Consider the following 22,132-nt stretch of genomic DNA (forward strand, 5'->3'; position numbering starts at 1 on the left):
TATAAGATGCGCCCAGATTTTCAGCCTTTTTTCGGGGGGGAAAAGGTGCGCCTTATACTCCGAAAGATACGGTAATTAATTTTTCTAAAGTGACTATATTCACTGCTCGTAGTATAATCCAGTGGCCCACAACCTTTTGGGCAACAGGGACTGGTTTTTCCACGGACTGGAGGGGACGTGGTTTCCTCTGCTGCCTCCATTCCACAGATTGGGCTTCGCTTGTTTGCACCTCCCAGTTTCTGGCATGTTGCGGCCCTGTACCATGGGCCACCCTGTGCTGGGGACCCCTGGCCTAACGCCCTCCATCCATTTTGAGAAAGAAGGGTTTCAAACCTTCCCAAGTTGGTACACCTTGCAAATATCCAATGCGTAAAATAATGCTGGCTTCGGACCTTTTCAAAAGGATTAATGCTGGTTTTTTTTACTGCTGCTATATTAAATCTATTTTGCCAGGGGAAAAATGGGGAAAGCTTTAGAAAAAGGCCAGTGGGACGTGTCATGAGAAAGGAAGGTCCAGGCTTAACAGGATAAACATACAGTGTGCGCTACGCTACCATAAAGATCGCTTGACGCAAACACTAGGGAAGAAAACCGCACGGCAGGGCCAACGTACCTGGTTCTTGGCATCTGTGAATCCTGAGGAGTTTAACGATGGAAACAAGGAATCGGTGGAACTGCTGCTAACCAGCTCATCCAGGGCATCGACTTGTCTCCGCAGGCTGTGGAGGGTGCCCTCGGTCTGTTGCTTCCCTTTGATTAATGCCTCCACTTGCTTTGACATGCATTGCCGGAGTTGAGCCTGGAATGGATAATGTTCAAGTGAAACCATCGCCTGGGAAGATCTGGGCTGCTTTGGACAGAGATCCATCACAGCAGGGTCTCTGCCACTCACTCTGGATTAACCCAAAAGGCACCTTCTAAATTTAAAGCAAGGACTTTAGGACTTTATTCTTACGACAAAAAGGGAGCGATAATACAGAAGTTCTACAATAACAGGCTGCGAATCGATGGACAGGACTTGATTGTTTTTAAAGAAATACCATCTCAAATATTAAGAGCAAGGAGAGACTACACTTTCTTAACTGAAAAACTCAGAGATTCTCAGATACAATATAAATGGGAAGTGCCATCTGGTATCAGTCACATTTGAGAACCAAAAATATCGTCTCAATTCTGTTTGCGAAGCCCGAGATTTTTACTACAAAACTCTGAAGGCGGGACTTCCTGATTCACCCGGACTTGGAGAAAGACAAGGAGAAGGAGAAGATAAGCAGCGGGACACGTGGCTACAAGGCGGAGGGTGTTGCTTTCCCCTTCCGGAAGGGCAGAAGAGTAAAGAATAAAGATCCAGCTATGCCTTTAAAATACTTCTTAAATTTTTAATCTGAATAAAATTTCAGGACTCCTGTCTGGTATAAAATGACAAAGCTGTATACCGATGAAGAGATATTGAGACTGAAAGAAGCGGTGCTGAATTTGGACATATATTGTATGGGACTTATATAAGACTTGTTTGAATCTTAATTTAAACTGCGCATGATCTATTCTTTGGGGTGAGGAGAGCGGAGATCGTAGTTTTCTTGGATTGTGGTTTGGGATGAATGGAGTCGGGTGGCGTGGGGTAGATGGAAGGGTAGTGAAAGTTCAATTAGATTACCTTGATCCAGAATGTAAGCTGATTTTTGTATAAATTGTTATTTGAATACAAGGTTAAGAAAGATTATCTGGAGAGTCTACACGAGGGTGGAGTAAATATGAGAGGAGCAATGGATGAGGATAAAATATATATGCGGACACGGGTAAAGGCAGGATGGGAGGTATAAAATTTATATGCGGAAGCAGGTAAAGACATTGTTTAAGATTTTAAAAATAATGAGAAGCTGAGGTTAATGTTAGAGAGTATATTGACTTCTCTTTCTTGGGGGGGGGGTTCCCCCCTTTTTTTTCTTTTTATTATTCTTTTCTTTTTTGTTCTTTATTATTTTTTTTTTATTATTATTTTGTAACTTCTAATCTATTTGGTTTCAATATACTCCAGACTTTGCTTGATAAAGAACGATGCCGGGAATGGGACCTGGGAAGTCGGAAGGGGGTCAGGGAGGGGGGGGTTCAGGGGGTGGGTGGGGGGGAGGGTGGAAATATAGACTCAATTTTCAGAACAATGAATGCACTTGGATACTGTTGCTTTTTTTTTTCTTCTTTCTTTTCCTTTTATTTTTCTTTTGTTTTAGTACAAAACAAATAGACCAATGAATACTAGAAATACACCGAAGCGAGGTGTAGAGGGAAAGAAGAGGGGGGAATTAAGAGGGAGTGAGAAGGGAATGTAAGGAGGGTGAGATGGTGGGAAGGGGAGAAAGGAATGGCTGAGGGGGAGGGGAAGTAGAAGAGGGGATTGTTGGAAGGGAGAAATGAAAGTTGGAGGGGTAGAAGGAAGGGTGTATGTAGGATAGAAGTGTTATGAGTTGTTTATTGCTTCTTTTTTTTTTAACTGCACAGTATTTAAGTGATTGTATAAAGGAAAATGAAAATGTAATAAAAGAATCTTTGAAACACAAAAAGGGAGCCTGTGGTTAACTGAGACATTGGTTAATTCAGTTTTGCCCCCTTTGAAGACCTTGCCTGCCGCAGTTGTTAAGTGGGCCATTTTTTGCTCAATTTTGCCACCCCCACCCCCAGGAGCACTCTATAAGCCTCCTAAAGGCTATTCATGCCCCTTTTTTTGACAAAAAGGGCCCGTTTTCGCAAAAAAAACCTGCCGCTTTTGGGAGGTCTGCAGAGTGCAAAAACTTTTTTTTTTTAAATTTGCCTCTTCAAAACCTTGGTGCGTCTTATACTTTGAAAAATACGGTATTCCCCATCCCAAGCAAATAACATCTAAATCGTCACTACCTTGAGACGATCTTCCTGGTGTTGCAGTTGTTCCCGGCGTACCTTTCCACGCCACTGTTCATCCTTGGGAGAAAAAAGAATTGGTGAAGAGAAGAATCTCCTGGGCAAGGAACTTGAGGAGAAAGAGAAGGCACCTCTGCACGTCCCTTCACACTAGTTCAGGGTGGATTGTGGGGTAAAACTAGACATTAACTATCACATGTGCAGTAAAGGCAGTGATATTGTGTACTGTCACATAACAACTATCACACGGGTATTTTAAATGCGGACTTCTACTTAGAAGCTCCAGCCGAAGCAGAGATTTAAACCCAAGCTTCTAGATCTCTAGATTTTTTTTTTATCGTAGAAAATAAAATACAGAAATAGTAAAGCAAACAAAAATGGAACAAAACAGAAACATGCCTTCGAGCTAAGAAAAGGAAAAAAGTAATGAACAAAAGGAGGTAAAAGTAGTGAATTCAATTTAACATTTAACATGTAGGATCCACCCTGGCTGGGTGCTGGAAGGAAAAAAGGCAGCAATAAATTATCCTCCCCTTTTACAAATATGTATGTATGTTTGTATGTATGTATGTATGTATGTATGTATGTATATATATACACATACACACATATTTGTATTTATTTATTTCGATGTTAATGTAATGTTTAAGTCAACCTGTTGACTGCCCTTCCTTCCTTCCTTCCTTCCTTCCTTCCCTTCCTACCTACCTACCTACCTACCTACCTACCTACCTACCTACCTACCCACCCACCCACCCACCCACCCACCCACCCACCCACCCATCCATCTATCTAAAAGAAAAAGCAGTCAACAGGTTGACTTAAACATTACATTAACATACAAATAAATAAATAAATATTATAAATCCCTCTGTTAACCATGTTATTATATTTAGCATGCAGAAAGTCCATAAAGGGTTTCCAGTCTCTTACAGATCTCATATTTTAAAATTAGAAATAAACCTGGATGGTTGGTAACAAAAACCGAAAATGGGAGAGTGGTGTAAAGGAGGGATTGCTGACCAACTGCACATGGAAACAAGCTGCTTGGATGTATGGATTTCTAAAATCGGCGCAAAATCTAGACTTTCTGGCACGGAAGATGCAGACGTTCCTTCTTCGAGTGGACATTCATGCCAACTATAAGTATTGTGCGTGTGTGTGTGTGTGTGGCCCGTTGTTCTGATCCGTGGTACAACTTTGCATCTTGACAAAACTTTACCGTGATGTGAACTTTGGACAGGTCCAGCTTTTCATCCAAAAACAGCATCCTGGCCTTGCTTTCGGTGAATGGGTAGTTTTCCTTCAGGCTTTCCACGTCGCTCCAAAGCCTTCCCTTCCCTTCCAGGGCAGCTTCTCTGTCCTCTAATAACTCTGGAGGAGATTGGCTCAGATCCTTCAAACCGTTCCTCATTTTGTCCTTCACCTCCAGCCTGACCAGCTTAACGCTGCCCTTCAGCTCTTTCTGCTGTTTCCCCAGCTCCTCCTGGTTCTTCATCTAAGACACAAGAAGCAACAGCGGTCATTCCACACCGATGTCAAACCACCGAGTGGCCTTGCATCTCTATGATTCTGGGAGGAATGCCAGAATCTAATCAATGCAACTAATTAAACGTGAGCAGCTGAAATGATTTGTATCTAGTGATGCTTCCTTTCACATTTTACAATTTATATTCCTTTGACAGGACAGGTAAGCCTCAACTTACGGCCACAACGGAGCCCTAAACGCCTGTTGCTAAAAGAGGCTATTGTTAAGTGAGTCCCCCCCCCTCTTTTGCAATCTTTCTTGCCACCATTGTTAAGCGAATCACCGCAGTTGTTAAGTTATCACACGGTTGTTGAGTGAATCGATGTTCTCCGTCAATTTTGCTCATCGTTCACGTGACTCCAGCAATACTGCTACCGTCATAAGTATGAGTCAGTCTGAATTGTGATCGAGTGACCCTGGGGATGCTGCAACCGTCTTAAGTTTGAAAAATGATCATGTCCCTTTTTTCAGTCTTGTTGTGACTTCTAATGGTCATTAAATTAACTTGTAAGCTGAGATCTACTATTCTCCAAGGAACCTGAGTGTAGAACAAGAAGCAATGGGTGGAAACTAATCAAGGAGAGAAGCAACTTAGAACTGAGGAGAAATTTCCTGACAGTGAGAACAATTAACCAGTGGAACAACTTTCCTCCAGAAGTTGTGAATGCTCCAACACTGGAAGTCTTTAAGAAGATGTTGGATAGCCATTTGTCTGAAACGGTATAAAGTTTCCTGCCTAGGCAGGGGTTGGACTAGAAGACCTCCAAGGTCCCTTCCAACTCTGCTATTGTATTATTGTATTAATTTATAGGCTGGCAGGAGAACCTCCAGAGCCCTGATATCCCTTTCCTCTGCTTTATTCAAAGATCTCAGCGCTTGTGCGTATTATACCTGGGCGCAGTCAACTTTGTACCTTAATTCTGGTTTGTGGGAAGAAGTCCGTTCTCCTGGCCAGCAGGCCAAGAGGGGACAGTCACCTTTCTGGGAAACGGGGAGGCTATTCGGATGCTCCAGGGGGGATACCTGTGATTTGAGTTGTGTGTGCTCCTCTTGGATCCGGCCAAGGTCCCTCATCAGCCGCTTGGCTCGTTCGTGATTCTCTCGGGCCACTTGTTCCAACGAGGTTATTTCTTGTTGCAAGCGGTAGTTTTCTTGCTTCTGTTCCTAAAAATAAAAACAGCGGGTAGGAGTATATTTTGTTAGATAAAGGTAAAGGTTCCACTTGCACATATGTGCTAGTTGTTCCCAACTCTAGGGGGCGGTGCTCATTTTCATTTCAAAGCTGAAGAGACAGCGCTGTCCAAAGATGTCTCCGTGGCCATGTGGCCAGCATGACTCAACGCCAAATGCGCACGGAACGCTGTTCCCTTCCCACCAAAGGTTGTTCCTATTTTTCTACTTGCATTTTTTACGTGCTTTCGAACTGCTAGGTGGGCAGAAGCTGTGACAAGTCACGGGAGCTCACTCCATTATGCGGCACTAGGGATTCGAACCGCCAAACAAGCTCAGCGTCTTAGCCACTGAGCCACCGGGTCCCTATCTATAACAATAAGCTTGTCTAATTTACAAAAGCAGAATCGAAGGTTCTTTTTTTTTTTTCTCATTGCAAAGACAAAATCCGGAAGCAATTTCAAACTAGAGACAAAATATTAAACATCATCTCTTATTTGGATAAAAAAAATCTTCCAAGTGTTCAGAGAGTTTGGTAGAACTGGGGACAAGGCAGCTACTCCCTCGTGTTCAAGAAACCCCCTCATTTCTTGCCATGTTTTCTCTCCTTTCACACACACCCCAAAATGGAAACGAAGCGAATGGAGGTTGGCAAAGACAGTCACGTACTTGAAGGGCTTTTTCAAGCTGATCCCTTTGAGCCCTGATGGTTTCCTTCAAGGCTGCAATTTGCCTCTCCGCTTTTACGTGGTCTGCTTGCAGGCGGTCCTGGAGCAGCCTCTCCTCGGCTCTGGAGAGGCCAAGTTCTCTTTGTAGGGACGAAACCTCGCCCGCCTTTTCTTGAAGCTTCTGTTCTTTTTCAGAGAGCTGATGCCCTGGAATCAGAGGAGTTGGTCTTGGTTACCCAACCAACCTTACCAAGAGCTTCACATGTGTGTGCTCAGTGCTGCTTTTCATCTGCTGAAGGACATCCCTAAGAGAATGTATGAAGATTGTTGGCCAAGCAGGGACAAAAACAGCCAGAGAAATAATTGAAGCCTGTGAAACGGGCCCCTTGTCAGACAACAGGCGTGCTGGTTTACCACCAGCCTATCAAGAGCTGAGGGCACGGCGTCCCAAGGAAACAACAGTTAACAACTTAATAGCCAGTCATCCGCACCCGAATTAAACAAATAAAAGCTACGCACAACCAGCAACCACAAAAATACAATGTGTAGAAGAGCCCAGTGCGCATATTCTGGGAGAGAGAAGTTCCAGTACGAGCCCAAAAGCTTGGAAGAATAAACCTTGGGGTTCCGGTGACCGATTCAGATTGCATCTTGCGGAATTCATGATATCTAAATGCTAGTTTCTTTGCAGAGAGCTCAGGGTATTTAAAAAGATGCTACAAAGGTAATGTTTTTAGTGGATAAAACAACAATTGAACTGTATACAACTAGTTGCTCAGTGAATTTGGGGTTTGAATCTCACTCTCCCTCGTCCTTAGCTGCAATACCATGCTGACTTTCTTACTCAATGGAGATCAGATTTCTCATGAAAATACATCCAATGTTCCCAGTCCCCAGTCCAACTCACAGGCTTTGCGGAGTTTTCCTTCAAGAGCTGAAATGTGGGATTCCCCCTTCTGGAGCTTTCGGATCCGTTCCTCCATCTCGTGGACCTTGGCTACGGCTTGTGTCAGCTGACCCTGCTGCTCTTCCAGTTCTTGCTCTAGCTGCTGCTTCTGCTGCTTCAGTTTGTCTGCATAGGCTGCCAGCTTTTTTTCTTCATGCTGGACATCTTCTCTGAGCTGTTGAAGGACCTAGATGAAAGCAAACCATCAAGAGTTATGCTGGCTTGGGAGTTAAGAGGCTACTGGGACGGGTGGGTGGCCTGGTTTCTTTACTGGTCTGCAATCTCCCCCTGCTTCAAGGTGTTTTGCATAATACCCTGTTTCCCCGAAAATACGACTTACCCTGAAAGTAGGTCCTAGCTTAATTTTTACACGTGCACCCAATATAAGCTCTACCCCCAAAATAAGCCCTAAATAAGGTCCCACGTATTCCAGAGAGCAAGGGTAAAAATTAAGCTAGGGTGGGGATGGGGGGGTGGAGCTGCCCTACTACTTGGTCTTTGGACAGTTGTAGCCAGGCCAAAAACACCCCGACACTTGCCTTCTTCTGCTGGCAAGGCTTTCCTGAAGGCCTCTGTAGCTGATGATAAAGCTCTGGATCGATCCAGAGCTCTGTTATCGGCTACAGAGGCCTTCAGGAAAGCCTTGCTGGCCACAGAAGACGAAGTCCCCGAAGGCCAAAAAATCTGGCATATTTTCTTTTTAAATGTTTCTTGGCTGAAAACTCTTTTAACTCTTTTGGTCTAATAGTGAAGGCCAGACCAGAAAGCAGGAAAACCTGAATTCAAGTCTTGATTTAGTCGTCATGAAAGGCAGCTGGGTGACTTTAGAGCAGTCCCACTCTCTCTCAACCCAACCCACCTCACAGGGTTGTTGTGGTGGGGAAAATAGGGGGAGGAAGGTGTGTGGAATATGTTTTCTGCCTTGAGTTATTTGTCAAATAATAAAGGCTGGGTACGGATTAAATAAATAATAAACCAACTCCTGTAAGTGCTAAACAACTGGGCTCAGAGAGTAGCTGTTGTACGGAGAGGCAACTAAATCACAAATCCGAGATCAATTGTGGCTTCTCCCTTAATGTCTTCTTTCACCTCCTGAATCGACCTTTCTGGTTTTTCTCCCCCCAACTCGCTCATTTTCAAAAAGGAAGAATCCAGCCAGCGGATCAGTCAAATGCAAAGTGTGAAAAAAGATGAATGTACCGTCTCTTGTTCGACCTGTTTCAATTCCTGTTCTTCAAGCTCCTTGTGCAGTCGGTGTAGCTGGTTTTCCTTTTCCCTTTGGGCCTCTTGGGTCTCCTTACACTTCCTGGAAGATTCATGGAGGGTGTCTTTGAGGGCCTTCTGTTCTTGGAGCAGCTCCTCCTTTTTCTTTGCAGCCTCTTTCACGTCCTGCCCTCCCAGAGTGAAATGTTGCAAGAGAAAGATTTAAGATGCTCATTAATTGCTGCAGGTCAACCTCATGCATGGGGATATCTCAGAAGCATACAAAGTCAGACATTGTTACACATGAAGCTGGATGCAGCTTGCAGGAGAAAAATTGCAAATAGACTTTCTTTTCCCCCTTTTAATTTCCTGTACAAAATCATGCCTTATTGTAGCAGGCTCCTGGGCTTTTCCTGGGCTCCAAGATCACTGCAGAAATGAAATGCAGAAATGCAGCCAAGAAATGAAAAGAGGATTTCTCCTGGGGAGGAAAGCGATGGCAAATCTAGACAGCATCCTAAAAAGCAGATACATCACCTTGCCAACAAAAGGGCGTATAGTCAAGGCGATGGTTTTCCCAATTGCAATGGATGGCTGTGAAGGTTGAACCATAAGGAAGGCTGAGCGCCAAAGAATGGAGGCCTTTGAACTCTGGTGCTGGAGAAGACTCCTGCATTGAGTCCCTTGGACTGCAAGGCCATCCAACCGGTCAGTCCTAGAGGAGATCAATCCTGACTGCTCTTCAGAAGGCCAGATCTTGAAGAGGAAACTCAAAGACTTTGGCCACCTAATGAGAAGGAAGGACTCCCTGGAGAAGAGCCTCATGCTGGGAACGATGGAGGGCAAAAGAAGAAGGGGACGGCAGAGAAAGAGGTGGCTGGATGGAGTCACCGAAGCAGTAGGTGTGAGCTTAAATGGACTCTAGAGGATGGGAGAGGACAGGAAGGCCTGGAGGTCTATGGGGTCGTGATGGGTCAGACATGACTTTGCAACCAACAACAACAACAACATCATTGTAGCAGGTTACAGTCTGATTCTGGCTGAGGAATTATATTGTTGCCTGGCTTTGCATCCTTGGGGGAAAAACGTGGCTCCTGGCTGCCATACATTTCCCCATCCTTAACACTGAACAGTAAATCTAAACAAAACTCACCTGCTCCAACAGCTGAAGGTAATGCTTGGAATTGTTCAGTTCTGTCTTCAAAACCTCCAATTCTTCCTTTTTTCCTAAAGAGGAAAATAATTGCAATATTTTGAGCAAGAGGTTGATCGCCAAGAAAAATAGCAAGGGGGAAGATTTGATTAAAAAGATCATAATCTTGATGGTGTTTTATCCCGCACAAGACACTCATCCCGTACCATGCAAATGCTTCTGTAGCTCGGCGATATCCTTGTTCAGAACTATTTTCTGGTTGTGAAGCTGATTGATTTCAAGCTGCAGTTTTTGGAAATCCGAAACCGATTTTTCCTTGCTGGCGAGAATCATTTTATTGCTATCTTCTGTAGAGGCCAAGGTTCTGTCAAAATAAAAAGCCACGCATTTACTTCACAAATTATCTGTGGAGACTCTCAACATCCACGCTTGTGCCACAGGTGCTTTTTCAAAAGGCAACTGGGTGTTGTTTTTTCTTTGAAGACGTTTCGCTTCTTGTCCAAGAAGCTTCTTCAGCTCTGAAGAAGAAGAACCGAAGAAGCTTCTTGGACAAGAAGCAAAACATCTTCAGTTCGTGCTGTAAGTTTGAGGACTATCTGTATGTTCCTATACAACAACCACTTTGGGGATTTTTTTATTTGCAATGTCAGAAAACATCTCTTTCCAAATTGCCATCTTCACCTTTTGCTTTGGGAGAATTTCTCCTCTAGGTTTTCACAGCTGGCTTCCAGCTGTTGCTTCTCATCGTTTAGAGCCTTGACGCGGTTTTGCAGAAGGTGGAGCTGAGAAGTCAGACGCTCAGCTTCCTGCTGGGCCTCCTGGAGAAGCTGCCTCTGGCACTCGACTTCCCCTCGTTGGCGTTGGGATGCTTGCTGGAGATTCTCCAGTTCCAGCTTCTCCTGGGGTTTAAAAAAATGTCTGCATAAAGACAGCTGCCCCAAAATTGAACTCCCCCATCACTGCATCCTCATTAGAGGTGGAGTGGTGAAGCTCTCGCCTCACGATCAGGAGGCTGTGAGTTCGATCCCAGGTAGAGGCAGATATTTCTCTCTCTCTGGGCACAATGAGAATATCTCTGCTGAACAAAACTCTGCATTGGCAACAGGAAGGGCATCTAGCCAGTAAACACTTTGATAGCTCTGTTCAGTTGCCCAGACTCCACCCTGCAAGGGATTATGGGTCGTTAAAAGAAGATGAGATAATGATCACTGCACCCTCATTGCTGCATAATAGGGCAGCAAGGGATTATTAAACATGAAACTCAGTCAACTGAACATTTAAAAATGTATCACAAATATCACTGACTGATTATTATTATCATTTGTATGCTGCCCATTCCCAAGATTCTGAGTAACTAAAAATCAAAATCATAAGATAATAAAGACATCACCCAAATATAAGCAAAAATTATAAACTGGGAAACACACTGTAAGTCATGTGTCGGTGCTCTCTTAGCTTATCCATTCACTTGCAGACATTTTATTACGCAACAAGGTAACATCATCAGCGCTACAATGAGAGTGGGGATTGGTCCCTGTTTATATACAGTAGCTTGCCCTGCCTGTATTAGTGGAGATGCAGCTTTTTCCTTATTAGAAAAGTGAGATTAACCAAGGATATCTGCAAGAAGCTCAAGGCAGGGATTCCCAAACTGAACCACAACTATTGAAGTGTTTTTCTTTTACCTCTAGAAGCAACCTTTCAATTTTTTCCAACTCGTTCGCCTTTTGGTTATGCTGGAATTTCAGATTTTCGACCTCCTCTTTTCCCAGTTGTGCCGTCTCCAGCATGTGCTTCAGTTCTAATGAATGGCAGAAAAGGCATTCATGTAAATATTGGTAGGTATATAGGTAAATGTAAAGGTTCCCCTCGCATACAGTATATGTGCTAGTCATTCACAATTCTAAGCGGTCTGTGTGCTCATCTCCGTTTCAAAGCCAGAGAGCCAGCTCGGTCCGAGGACGTCTCTGTGGTCATGTGGCTGGCATGACTCAATTCTGAAGGCGCACGGAACGCTGTTCCCTTCCTACCAAAGGTGGTCCCTATTTTTCTACTTGCATTTTTACATGCTTTCAAACTGCTAGGTTGGCAGAAGCTGGGACAAGTAATGGGAGCTCACCCCTTTACCCGGAGCTACGGATTCGAACCACCGAACCAACGACCTTTCTGATCAACAAGCTCAGCGTCTTAGCCACTGAGCCCCAAGAGATCTAAAAAGCTGCAAATGTGGCTAAAGGGTTTTGGTTTTTTTTTTTTAAAGCCAAACCTGTCTTATGCTTCTTTATCAGTCCCAGGATATCCTGTAGCTTTGTTTCTTCTTTTTGGATATTCTGCATTACGAGAGAAAGCTGGGATCTTTTCTCACTTAGCTGGGCATTGAGTTCTCCCTTCTGAACACTCAGGTCTTCTAGAAAAGCCTTTGTTTCCTAGGAAAAGGGTGAAGAAAGAATTGAAAGCAACTTGACTGCTTTTTGAGAAATAAAAAGTTTTACTTCTCATCCAGGTAGCTTCATCAGTTGTGACAACAGTACTTCAGCAAAATGGTTCAGTTGAGATCTGCTTATGTGGGAGTGATTGGGGTAGGCTGTTAAATTTACTTTGTATAGTTACAATTTTCATTTACTGATCAAATTAACACATTTTATAAATTCTATTTGCAATCGGAACGGTCCATTTCTATAAACAGAGGTGTTCCGAATGTTTTGGAAAATGAGAACAATTCTCAAAACGGGAACAGATTAAAACAACAGAAATGTCCGAACGATCAAATCTAACACAAGATTTTCTGAATAAAACTTCCAAGAAATTGAAAAAGCAAGAACCGTTTTTAAAAAAGCTATAAATGTGATGGGAAGTTTAAAAAAAACCTTTATTAGTTGCCGTTTTTCGGTTATCTCCGCCTCCCCATTCCCGAGAGCTTCTGCAAAGTTGGCGTTTTTCTCAGCAATGCTGTCTTGGAGGTGACGTAGCTCGTTCCTTTTTTGATCCAGCAATCGGTCCACCAGGTGTAATTCTTGCTGCTGAACGGCAGTCTGCCAAAACGAGAAATCGTTCAGTTGTAGAAACAAGTCTTTATTGATCAGACTTCAGGGCAGTCCAGGGTGTGTCCTCTTGTTTCCTCTGGGAGGAGCCAACCACTTCCAAAGTGTGGCTTTACTCCCAAGTCTACCCTGCTTTCTTAGTTGTCTTCTGGCAGCTCTGCGCATGCGCACACTGGAAACAGGCTCCAGCTGTTCCTCTGCCTCACTGCTATCTAGCTCCCTCTCTGCCTCTGACGCAGAGCCCTCGTCTGAGCTTCTGTCAGCCCCCAGGACTGGCCCATATTCCTCCCCAACCTCCTCACTGTCCAACTCTGCTGCCAGCTTCACTGGCCACTGGCAGGCCACAACAACGTGGCTCTTTGTAAATTTAAATATTAGCAATAGCAATAGCAATAGCAGTTAGACTTATATACCGCTTCATAGAGCTTTCAGCCCTCTCTAAGCGGTTTACAGAGTCAGCATATTGCCCCCAACAACAATCCGGGTCCTCATTTTACCCACCCCGGAAGGATGGAAGGCTGAGTCAACCCTGAGCCAGTGAGATTTGAACAGCTGAACTGCAGAACTGCAATCAGCTGAAGTAGCCTCCAGTGCTGCATTTAACCACTGCGCCACCTCGGCTCTATTAGCAATAGTTGCACTAATATCACTGGTATTTGTGAATAATAAACTCCTCTGGTCATTAAGTCAGCCTTTTCCAGTCTCAACATTGTTTTCTATATGACGGTATCCAAGATTATCTCAGAACATTCCGATCTCTGGGAAATGTAAATCGGGAAGGATTCCACCCACCTGATCTTTTAATCTCTCTAGATCGTGCTTTTTGCTCAGAAGGATGTTCTCTGCTTCTTTGAGGATCTGAAGGTGGTGATCTTCATTGCCTTCTGCCACTTGGATGCCTGTTTGCAGCTTCTGAAGGCTGGAAAAGAATGAAAGTGGGACATATTTATTTTGGAGGAAGAGGAGGAAGAAAGGTTTAAACACAGGGTGGCCAAGCTGCCCTTCGGTGAAACGGTTAAACAAGCCAGCATATTTGCCAAAATGGTTCAGCTCAAATTGGCGGTTTACCCTCTCTCAAAAGGCATAGTATTATAGGTGCCCGTGTTGTCTTAAAGGGAATTTTCAGAGAAAGGCACATTGGAGATTATGGAGAGAAGTAAAAAATAAAAGGGAGGATGAACACCATCTACTCAAGTGGTTTGATGTCCATCAGATGCGCCAGTCTAAAAAATACCTTTCGGTCAATATTTCTATCTTCTGGCTCAAGACTTGAAATTCAGAATCTTTTGCTGATACGATTTGGTTGATTTCTTTCAAAATTCCTTCTTGTTCCATTTTGTGCTGTTCCAAATCCTGGGTGTTTGCTTGAAGCAACCTGAAAGGCAGTCATCAAAAATCTCTTAATTGAAAATCAATATGAAAATCAATTCGCGGGGGGGGTGGGGGGGGTTGTTGTTTTTTTAAATCAGGAGCTAAAACATCCAAGAGGCAAATTCTACAATCCATGAAACACATAAGATAAAGGTAAAGGTTCCCCTCACACATCTGTGCTAGTCGTTCCTGACTCAGGGGGGGTGGGGTGCTTATCTCCATTTCAGAGCCGAAGAGCCAGCGCTGTCCGAAGACCTCTCCGTGGTCATGTGGCCGCCATGACTAAATGCTAAAGGCGCACGGAACGCTGTTCCCTTCACACCAAAGGGGGTGCCTATTTTTCTACTTGCATTTTTATGTGCTTTCGAACTGCTAGGTTGACAGAAGCTGGGACAAGTCACGGGAGCTCACTCATGGCGCTAAGGATTCGAACCGCTGAACACACAAACAACAACCAAATAATTTTTGAGCTTTTATCTGTTTCGTTTTCCTGAGTGGACCTTAGGAAGAGGGTTTGATGACATCTTTTTATTCTCTTTTTTGTATTTGTATCCTATTTTGCACTCCTGCAAAGAAACCATGGGTAACCTAGGGGATTTCACACTCTTGAGGGCATGAGCAATCTTGTTTTGGATTTTGGAGAATCCGTGTTTGGAAATTGAGTTTGCTGTTTGATTTAAGGGATGCTGTTCTGATTTTGACAAGCTCAGGGAGAGGTTCATAATAAAACGGCTAAACGTGCGCTGAAGTCAACACCGTATTTAAATAAAAATGGAAGCTGAGTAAATACGGAGAATGGCAGCCGATGATCAAAGCCATTAAATCGACTGTCAATTAAGAAAGATGGGTGTGCATAAATATACAGGCCACCTGCCACACCAATTCTTCCCCCAGAGCAACTGTTACACGCCCGTAAAAGCAAACTGTTAGTTAAATCAGAAGCAAGAACGCTTTATGACTGCTGTGTTCCCAATCTTCTCAGCCACCATCTGGCCCTGTTACGTTGGGAGTGAAGAGCGTGCTCTTAAAAGTCACTTATGTTCACCTGAGCTCCTGATCTGCTTTCACAAGCCTTACAGCCATCTCCCGAGTTCGTCGTTCAAGTTCCTCCGCTTCTTTCTCGGTGCAAGACAAGTTTTGCTTAGCGGTGTTGTATTTCTGAATAGTCTCTTTTGTCTAGAAGGGGGAATCAAAAGCACTATGACTAGTCAAAGAAGAAGAATTAAATGTTCTAACCTTGGCTTCCTCAAAAAGCACGAAGCAGAGTCCTGGTCCTGACAAAACCTCTTTTATTAAATGAATGTGAATTCCTCTCATTCCCATACAGCAAGGCCTGGCAGTCTTTTCAAAGGAATATTTATGACCACAGACCTTATCTAGCTTGGAAAGCTGCCATGTAAATATTTTCCAAATGTGATGCTGTGCAAGAAAAGACTCGGCACAGAGTCTCTGAGATTCACGGACAGATCTTCACACTCCTGAAACGAATCTAATGACTGAATGAATGGATTGTTTCCTGCAAAAGCCCCCTCCCCTTTCATTCCTCCTTTATTTCCTATGGGAGGGACAATCAATCACCTTCCACCTGTGACTTTACTCCCAAGTCAACCATGATTTCTAAGTTGTTCTTTTCTTCTGGCAGCTCTGTTCATGCACACACTGAGAACAGGCTCTAGCTGTTCCTCTTCCTCACTGCTGTCTAGCTCTGTAGGCACCTGATCACTGCCAACTGGCCCCATCTCTGCCACCTCCGAGCCTTCCCCAGCCTCCAGGTCTGGCTCATGCTCCTCCCCAACCTCCTCACTGTTTGCCTCTGCTGCCAGCTGCGCTGGTGGGCCAGAACATTAAATTCTTCTTCTATGACGAGTCAAAGAATAATAATTCTATTATTCAGCCCTTGGAAGGGCTAAGGAGATATAGGGCAAACAACAGTGAGACATCACTAGCAGGTATTTTAAATCAATATATTAAAACTACCTTTCCTCGAGTAATTTCGAGCTCGGTTGCAGCTTCGGACAGAAGACAATCTGCCTCTCGGAGTTCTGCCCGTCGCTTCAGAAGTGTCTTTTCCACACATTCAATTTCATCCATGATACTTTCATGGCACTGGATCGAATTCTCCAATTCCAGCTCTGCAGTGAGGCCGTCCCCACGGCCTTCGATCAAATCTCTAAAGCAGAGAGAAAGAGAAGATAGGGAGATGGGTACCAAAAAATATCATTGATTTTCTGCCGTCGTCCTTAGCTAAATTGACCCCATCCCTTAAACACCAATTTTTAGCTAAACAAGAGCTCTGAAAGGAAAGTTATTCATTTAATGAATAACCCGGATTGTTGTTGGGGGCAATATGCTGACTCTGTAAACCGCTTAGAGAGGGCTGAAAGCCCTATGAAGCGGTATATAAGTCTAACTGCTATTGCTATTGCTATTAATAAATAATAGTATGAGATTGATAAAGTCATCCTGATAAGAAAAAATAGCTTGCTCCAAATATGACAGGAGCTTCACAGGAAAAACTTGCTAAACGGCATCTCCTGGCTCTTTCTTGCTGAATGGGCTAAAAAAGTGCCACAGCCTTCCACGCAGAGGAAAATCTCAGGATAGATTTTATTGTGGTTGTTAAATGTTTTGCGACAGAGCTTGCTCACATGTGTTTACTTCTCTTCCGGGCTACCCGCTGCAGCTCTGCGACTTGGTACTCCAGATCTTCTTTCTCCTTCAACAAGTCCTGTATGCCCTGGTTCAATTCTTCCATCTCTTTATTAGCTTCACGAGAAGTTCTGGAGGACCCATCTTTGTATCGCTGAGACCTCAATGTCTCTATGCTGTCCTCTAGCCTCAAGATCTCATTTTCCTGCAAAAGATGGAGACCAAGTACATCACTAGAGTCCATCTCCTGATTCAATCAGGGGATTCAATAATTAAGGGGCTGCCTGTTCTGACCTAGGCTTCCCCAGCAGCATGAAGCTGAGTCCTCGTCCCCATAAACCCCTTTTATTTAATTTACAGTGAATTCCTCTCCAGCAAAGTCCCGACCCTCAATCTTTCAAGATAATTCACAATTACTGACCTTTATTAGGCTTGGAGAGTGGCCAGGCCAATATCTTTCAGACGCCGCAATACTTGGCAAGAATGCAGGAATAAACTAATTGTCTCCTGCAAACTCCACTCCCCTTTCACTCCTCTTTTATTCGCTATGGGAGGGGCCATTCATCGTCCACCTGTGGCCTTACTCCCAAGCCGACCCTTGTTCTTTAGCTGTTCCCTTCTCCTGGCAACTCTGTGCATGCGCACACTGGGAACAGGCTCCAGCTGTTCATCTGCCTCACTGATGTCTGACTCACTGACTCTGAAGGCAGCTGATAATTGGCATATGGCCCTGGCCCACTCTCTGTGTCTAATGCAGAGCCGTCTCAGAGACTTCCCGAGACTCTATGACTGGCTATCTATCCCTTCCTTCTATCCGATCATCCATCCATCCACCACACGTCCACCCTCCCACCTGTTTTGGGGTATCCTGTTTGAGCAGGGGGTTGGACTAGTTGACCTCCAAGCTCCCAACTATTATTCTATGTTCTAGAGCAAAAAGGCTCAACACATTTGTCACTATCCTAGCCAAGTATGAACCATTTCCAGATTACTGATGGATAGAATGGACGAAAAGGGTTAGGCTACGTTGTTGGCGCCCATCTCTGAGCCACAACATAAAATCCAAAGATAATGAGTTTCTCCTCTTATCGATAATGAGTTTCATTTCAAAAACCCAATTATCTAGCCTCTTACCAAGTTTCGGTGGTCGGGGATGTTGCAATGAAGGGTTCCCAGGGGAACCAATGGCACAGAATAGTTAGCAGGAAGAAGACCATAATGCAGCTGGACTCCGGTGGGAGGTGAGCCATAGACCACTGAGGTGGGAGCAACTGGGCCTCCGTGGGCTTGCGCAGAGGGAGGCTGTAGGCCGTACAGCACTGTCCCCTGGGGCACTGGGTTGCCATCTGGCAGCAGGGTATAAATGATGGATCCAGGAGGCAGAACGCAAGGAGCAGCGCTGGGGCGGGTTTCCCCATCACCTTGGTGCCCTATGAGGGTGAAACACAGTGAACAGAATCCCAGTTAAACACTGGATGGCACAGGTGAGAAACTTTTTGTGGAACCCAAAGACACAAGGAGCGAAGAGATGCGCTCTCAGAAAAAGAAACAGCGTGTTTGCAATTTGCAAGATAGTTAGCTGAACTGACTTACTGCTAGAGGAAGGTTCTTGCAGGCCAGCTGTGCAGCTGCACTCTTTTGAAGCAGGATAATGTGCTTTCTTGCTTTCGGACAGCTTCCTGTCCTGTTTGACCATGGGAGTCGACACGGGACACTGTAAGATAATGCCCGAATCTTTGGTGCTCTGAGATGCAGGAGTTGACGCCTTGGAAAAAGAAGATAAACGACAACAAATAACCAACTTGAGTTGAGACAAATATTCCCAAGAGGGGAGACCCCCAATGCAATAAGAGCATTTCAGGCAAAAAATAAGGGAGTAAAAACTATTATTTCAGATCCTGGGAATAGGCCAGGGGTCAGCAACCCACGGCTCTGGAGCTGCATGTGGCTCTTTCATTGCTCTGCTGCAGCTCCCTGTCACCAGTCGGCACCACAATTTTGAGAGGAACTTTCAGTTTGTTCAAGGGAGGGGGGAAAAGCAGGGCACACCAGTCTCTTATGGCAAGGGGCGGGTTTTCCAGTCAGCGCCACAATTGATAGAGCCAAGGTGGCACAGTGGTTAAATGCAGCACTGCAGGCTACTGCTAGATCAGCAGGTCAGCGGTTCAAATCTCACCGGCTCAGGGTTGACTCAGCCTTCCATCCTTCCGAGGTGGGTAAAATGAGGACCTAGATTGTTGGGGGCAATATGCTGACTCTCTGTAAACCGCTTAGAGAGGCCTGAAAGGCCTATGAAGCGGTATATAAGTCTACTGCTATTGATAGGTTATGACAGGTGGAGGAAAAAGGATGCCGTGCTAGGAGGAGACTCTATGGTGGGGGAACCGGACTTCTGGTCGGCTCCAGGTTAGGGCCTTTGTGGCTCTTTGAGTGTTTAAGGTTGCCGATCACTGCAATAGGCAGAAAGACACCCATTGTACAACTTTGTACACTGTACAACTATGAACTCTTCTATCAAAATATGGCAACATGCTATGCTACAAAAGCTGACTTATGCGCTATAAATATGCAAACATCTGTAAGTGCAAAGGGTAAAGAAAGGGAGGAAAAGGGCCAGAATCATTTTGTTATGAAAGTCCTCCAAATTGTGGCATTCCCAACACTGTCTATAAATGTTGAAATTTTCCTTCTCTTTGGGGACTGAGTCTCTTCTCCCTTCAGATATAACCAGGCTGCACGGAAAAAAATCTGTAAGGAAACTGTGGATAATAGGAACTGGCTGGGCTTACTTCGGACTTCCACTCAGGAAAACTCAAAATATTTATCTTACTTCGGCTTAGCAAGGTGGAAAGAAGTGTACAAGTAGCCAGCTGTAGGTGGGATGAAGCGAAATAAAATGCTTTCCTAACTCCAGATATTTTTTTTTTAATGAAAAGAAGGGACAGCCCTGTAAACCACTCTGCTTGATTTGATTTAAAGTTTCTTTCAAGGTGTGAGGGGGTTCATACTTGGGATGACGACGGCACAAAAAAGAGATGTTGACTCTGCTGGAGTGGCGCCATGAAGTTGGCGATGGTATCGTTCTGCTGAGAGATCGTACGCCGGAGTCCTTCGATTTCGCTCAGTATGCTTTCAATTTCCACCCTGCTGCCTACAAGGGAATTTAAAAATTCAGTATCTTTTTCTAAGCAAGCCGGCTGTCTTATTGTTTTAAGCGCATTCATTATTCTGTTGACACAACTTTTTTCGCGGAAGAGCGCCAATTCATCCACTTTTCCCGAAAAGCAAAGAGAAAAGAAACAAACCGTTTTTAGCCTGGTCTAAGGCTCGGCGGAGTCGGTCCGTTTCTGCTTTCTGCCACTTCAGAAGCCCGTTCAACTTCTCCCACTCTTCCTTTTGAAACTGCGAAGCTGCCGTCTCGGCATTGTTTTTTTCCAATTCCAACTGCAATGTTGAAAAACATTTTATTTTGGGTGGAGAAGGTTTGGCATTCATGGGCGCCCCAAACCAAGTCCTTCCTGTCCACTGATCTGACCGATTTTGACATGCTGTCAAAAGCTGGTGGAATGAATTTGAATCCCATGTAAAACCAAGAAGGATCAGGGTCAGAGGCAGTATCTTGAGTCCTCAGAGGAGACATCCAAATAGTGGTGTGGGATCATCCTGAATCCTCCATAGATATTTCTGATGGATACTATCATCAAGTTTTCAATTTTAAGGGTTTGGGGAGACACCAAATTCAACATCTTACATCCCCCACCTCGTAAATCTTTCACTCCAGTCCTTAGGTCAATAGCAACAGCACTTAGACTTACACAGATAGTCTTCAACTTACAACAGTTTGTTTAGTTTGTTCAAAGTTACAACGGCACTGAAAAAAGTGACTCAGGGCCGTTTATTCACACGGCAGTTACAGCATCCCCTAGTCACGTGATCAAAATTCAGAAGCTTGGCAACTGACTCATATTTATGATTGTTGCAGTGTCCCATTTTATCACCTTTTGCAACCTTCTGACAAGCAAAGTCAATGGGTGTTTAAGAGATTCACTTAACAACTGTGTGACTAACTTAACCACTACACTTAACCACTGTGGCAAGAAAGGTTGTAAAATAGGGCAATAGTCAACAAATGTCTTGGTTAGCAACAAAATATTTGGGCTCAATTGTGGTTGTAAGACTAGGACTACCTGTATACCACTCCACAGTGCTTCACAGCCCTCTCTAAGGGGTTTACAGAGTCTGCATATTGCCCCCAACAATCTGGGTCCTCATTTTACCGACCTCAGAAGGATGGAAGGCTCAGTCAACTTTCTCTGTCAGGATCGAATTCCAGACTGTGGGCACAATTTGCCTGCAATACTGCCCTTAGCCACCAGGGCTCCACTATGAAAAGGAACATGTTTGTAAACATAACATACCTGCGCCTCCTTTTCCCTGAGAAGCTTCTGCAAAAGTCCTATTTCTGTTTCTGCTCTGGCCAGATCCTTAGCCGTTTGAGTGGCCTGCATGCAAAACTTTTCTGCCTCCTGAAGCTCCTTCAGTTGAGGGGGGGAGAAAGGAAAGAGGGAAGAAATGCCAAATCAATTTGGAGTGGCGCTTTACAGATGGGATTGTGCATTTAACTAAATTACAAAAGAACAGCTGCAGAGACTTTTAATGCTCTTGCTGGATTCACTGGAATTAATAAAGTTTACATATAATGATAAATGATAAAATATAATAAAGTTTGCTTAACTACAGGTCTCAAACACAGATTTTCCATTTCCGTAAGCAATGAGCATTCAGTTGTCACAATTTTGAGCGGGCAGTTTCTGCAGCACCATACCTCGGAACGTTCCCGATTAATTTTGAATACAGTCCCATGAAGCGACTGGAGCTGGTCTTTGGCGGCGCAGAGCTGGGCCGTGGCCTTTTTATCGGAAGCGGAAATGGCTTCTTTTAATGCCTTCAGCTCTTTGCTGAGGCTGTGGAACTGCAGCTGTGCCCTCGCGTCTTCCGACTTTTTCTGGAAAGACCCACAAAAGCATTCAACAGATCTGAGCAAAGCAAAACAAAAGCACTGAAAGCTACAATAAAATAACCCTGATTCACCTTTGCAGGAGAAGTGCAAACAAGAGCAATTAAAATGATTAAGGGCCTGGAGACAAAAAAACACATGAAGAACTGTTGCAGAAATTGGGGTATGGCCAGTCTAGAGAAAAGAAGGATTAGGAGGGACATGGTAGCAGCATTCCAGTATTTGAAGGGCTGCCACAAAGAAGAGAGGGTCAACTTATTTTCCAAAGCACTAGAAGGCAAGGCAAGAAACAATGGATAGAAACTAATCAAGGAGAGAAGCACCCTAGAACTAAGGAGACATTTCCTGACAGTGAGAACAATCAATCAGTGGAACGACTTGCCTCCAGAAGTTGTGGTGCTCCATCACTGGAGGTTTTCAAGAAGAGATTGGACAGCCAATCTGTCTGAAATAATAGTCTTCCAAGCTTTCTTCTGTTCTGTTCTATTCTA

The 22,132-nt window shown here is 44.3% G+C and overlaps 1 protein-coding gene across 5 annotated transcripts in view; it reads right to left on the minus strand.

Moving 5' to 3' along the window:
* CNTRL (centriolin) overlaps window positions 1–22,132 on the minus strand; it is a 40,216-nt gene that overhangs the window by 683 nt on the left and 17,401 nt on the right. For all 5 annotated transcript variants that reach the window (XM_032233026.1, XM_032233027.1, XM_032233028.1 and 2 more), the window contains 24 exons: window positions 21,450–21,629; window positions 21,043–21,159; window positions 19,930–20,068; window positions 19,633–19,775; window positions 18,218–18,389; window positions 17,759–18,054; window positions 16,624–16,829; window positions 15,953–16,145; window positions 15,021–15,151; window positions 13,839–13,979; window positions 13,397–13,523; window positions 12,431–12,595; window positions 11,830–11,989; window positions 11,249–11,364; window positions 10,245–10,462; window positions 9,770–9,927; window positions 9,564–9,637; window positions 8,408–8,596; window positions 7,169–7,394; window positions 6,263–6,468; window positions 5,447–5,587; window positions 4,118–4,393; window positions 2,893–2,955; window positions 614–799 (listed from right to left, as the gene is read on the minus strand). In XM_032233026.1, the coding sequence (XP_032088917.1) occupies window positions 614–799; window positions 2,893–2,955; window positions 4,118–4,393; window positions 5,447–5,587; window positions 6,263–6,468; window positions 7,169–7,394; window positions 8,408–8,596; window positions 9,564–9,637; window positions 9,770–9,927; window positions 10,245–10,462; window positions 11,249–11,364; window positions 11,830–11,989; window positions 12,431–12,595; window positions 13,397–13,523; window positions 13,839–13,979; window positions 15,021–15,151; window positions 15,953–16,145; window positions 16,624–16,829; window positions 17,759–18,054; window positions 18,218–18,389; window positions 19,633–19,775; window positions 19,930–20,068; window positions 21,043–21,159; window positions 21,450–21,629 (4,023 nt within the window). The remainder of the gene's footprint in view (window positions 1–613; window positions 800–2,892; window positions 2,956–4,117; window positions 4,394–5,446; window positions 5,588–6,262; window positions 6,469–7,168; window positions 7,395–8,407; window positions 8,597–9,563; window positions 9,638–9,769; window positions 9,928–10,244; window positions 10,463–11,248; window positions 11,365–11,829; window positions 11,990–12,430; window positions 12,596–13,396; window positions 13,524–13,838; window positions 13,980–15,020; window positions 15,152–15,952; window positions 16,146–16,623; window positions 16,830–17,758; window positions 18,055–18,217; window positions 18,390–19,632; window positions 19,776–19,929; window positions 20,069–21,042; window positions 21,160–21,449; window positions 21,630–22,132) is intronic.

The sequence above is a fragment of the Thamnophis elegans genome, chromosome 16 (assembly GCF_009769535.1).
Source record: "Thamnophis elegans isolate rThaEle1 chromosome 16, rThaEle1.pri, whole genome shotgun sequence".
In the NCBI taxonomy this organism is placed as follows: domain Eukaryota; kingdom Metazoa; phylum Chordata; class Lepidosauria; order Squamata; family Colubridae; genus Thamnophis; species Thamnophis elegans.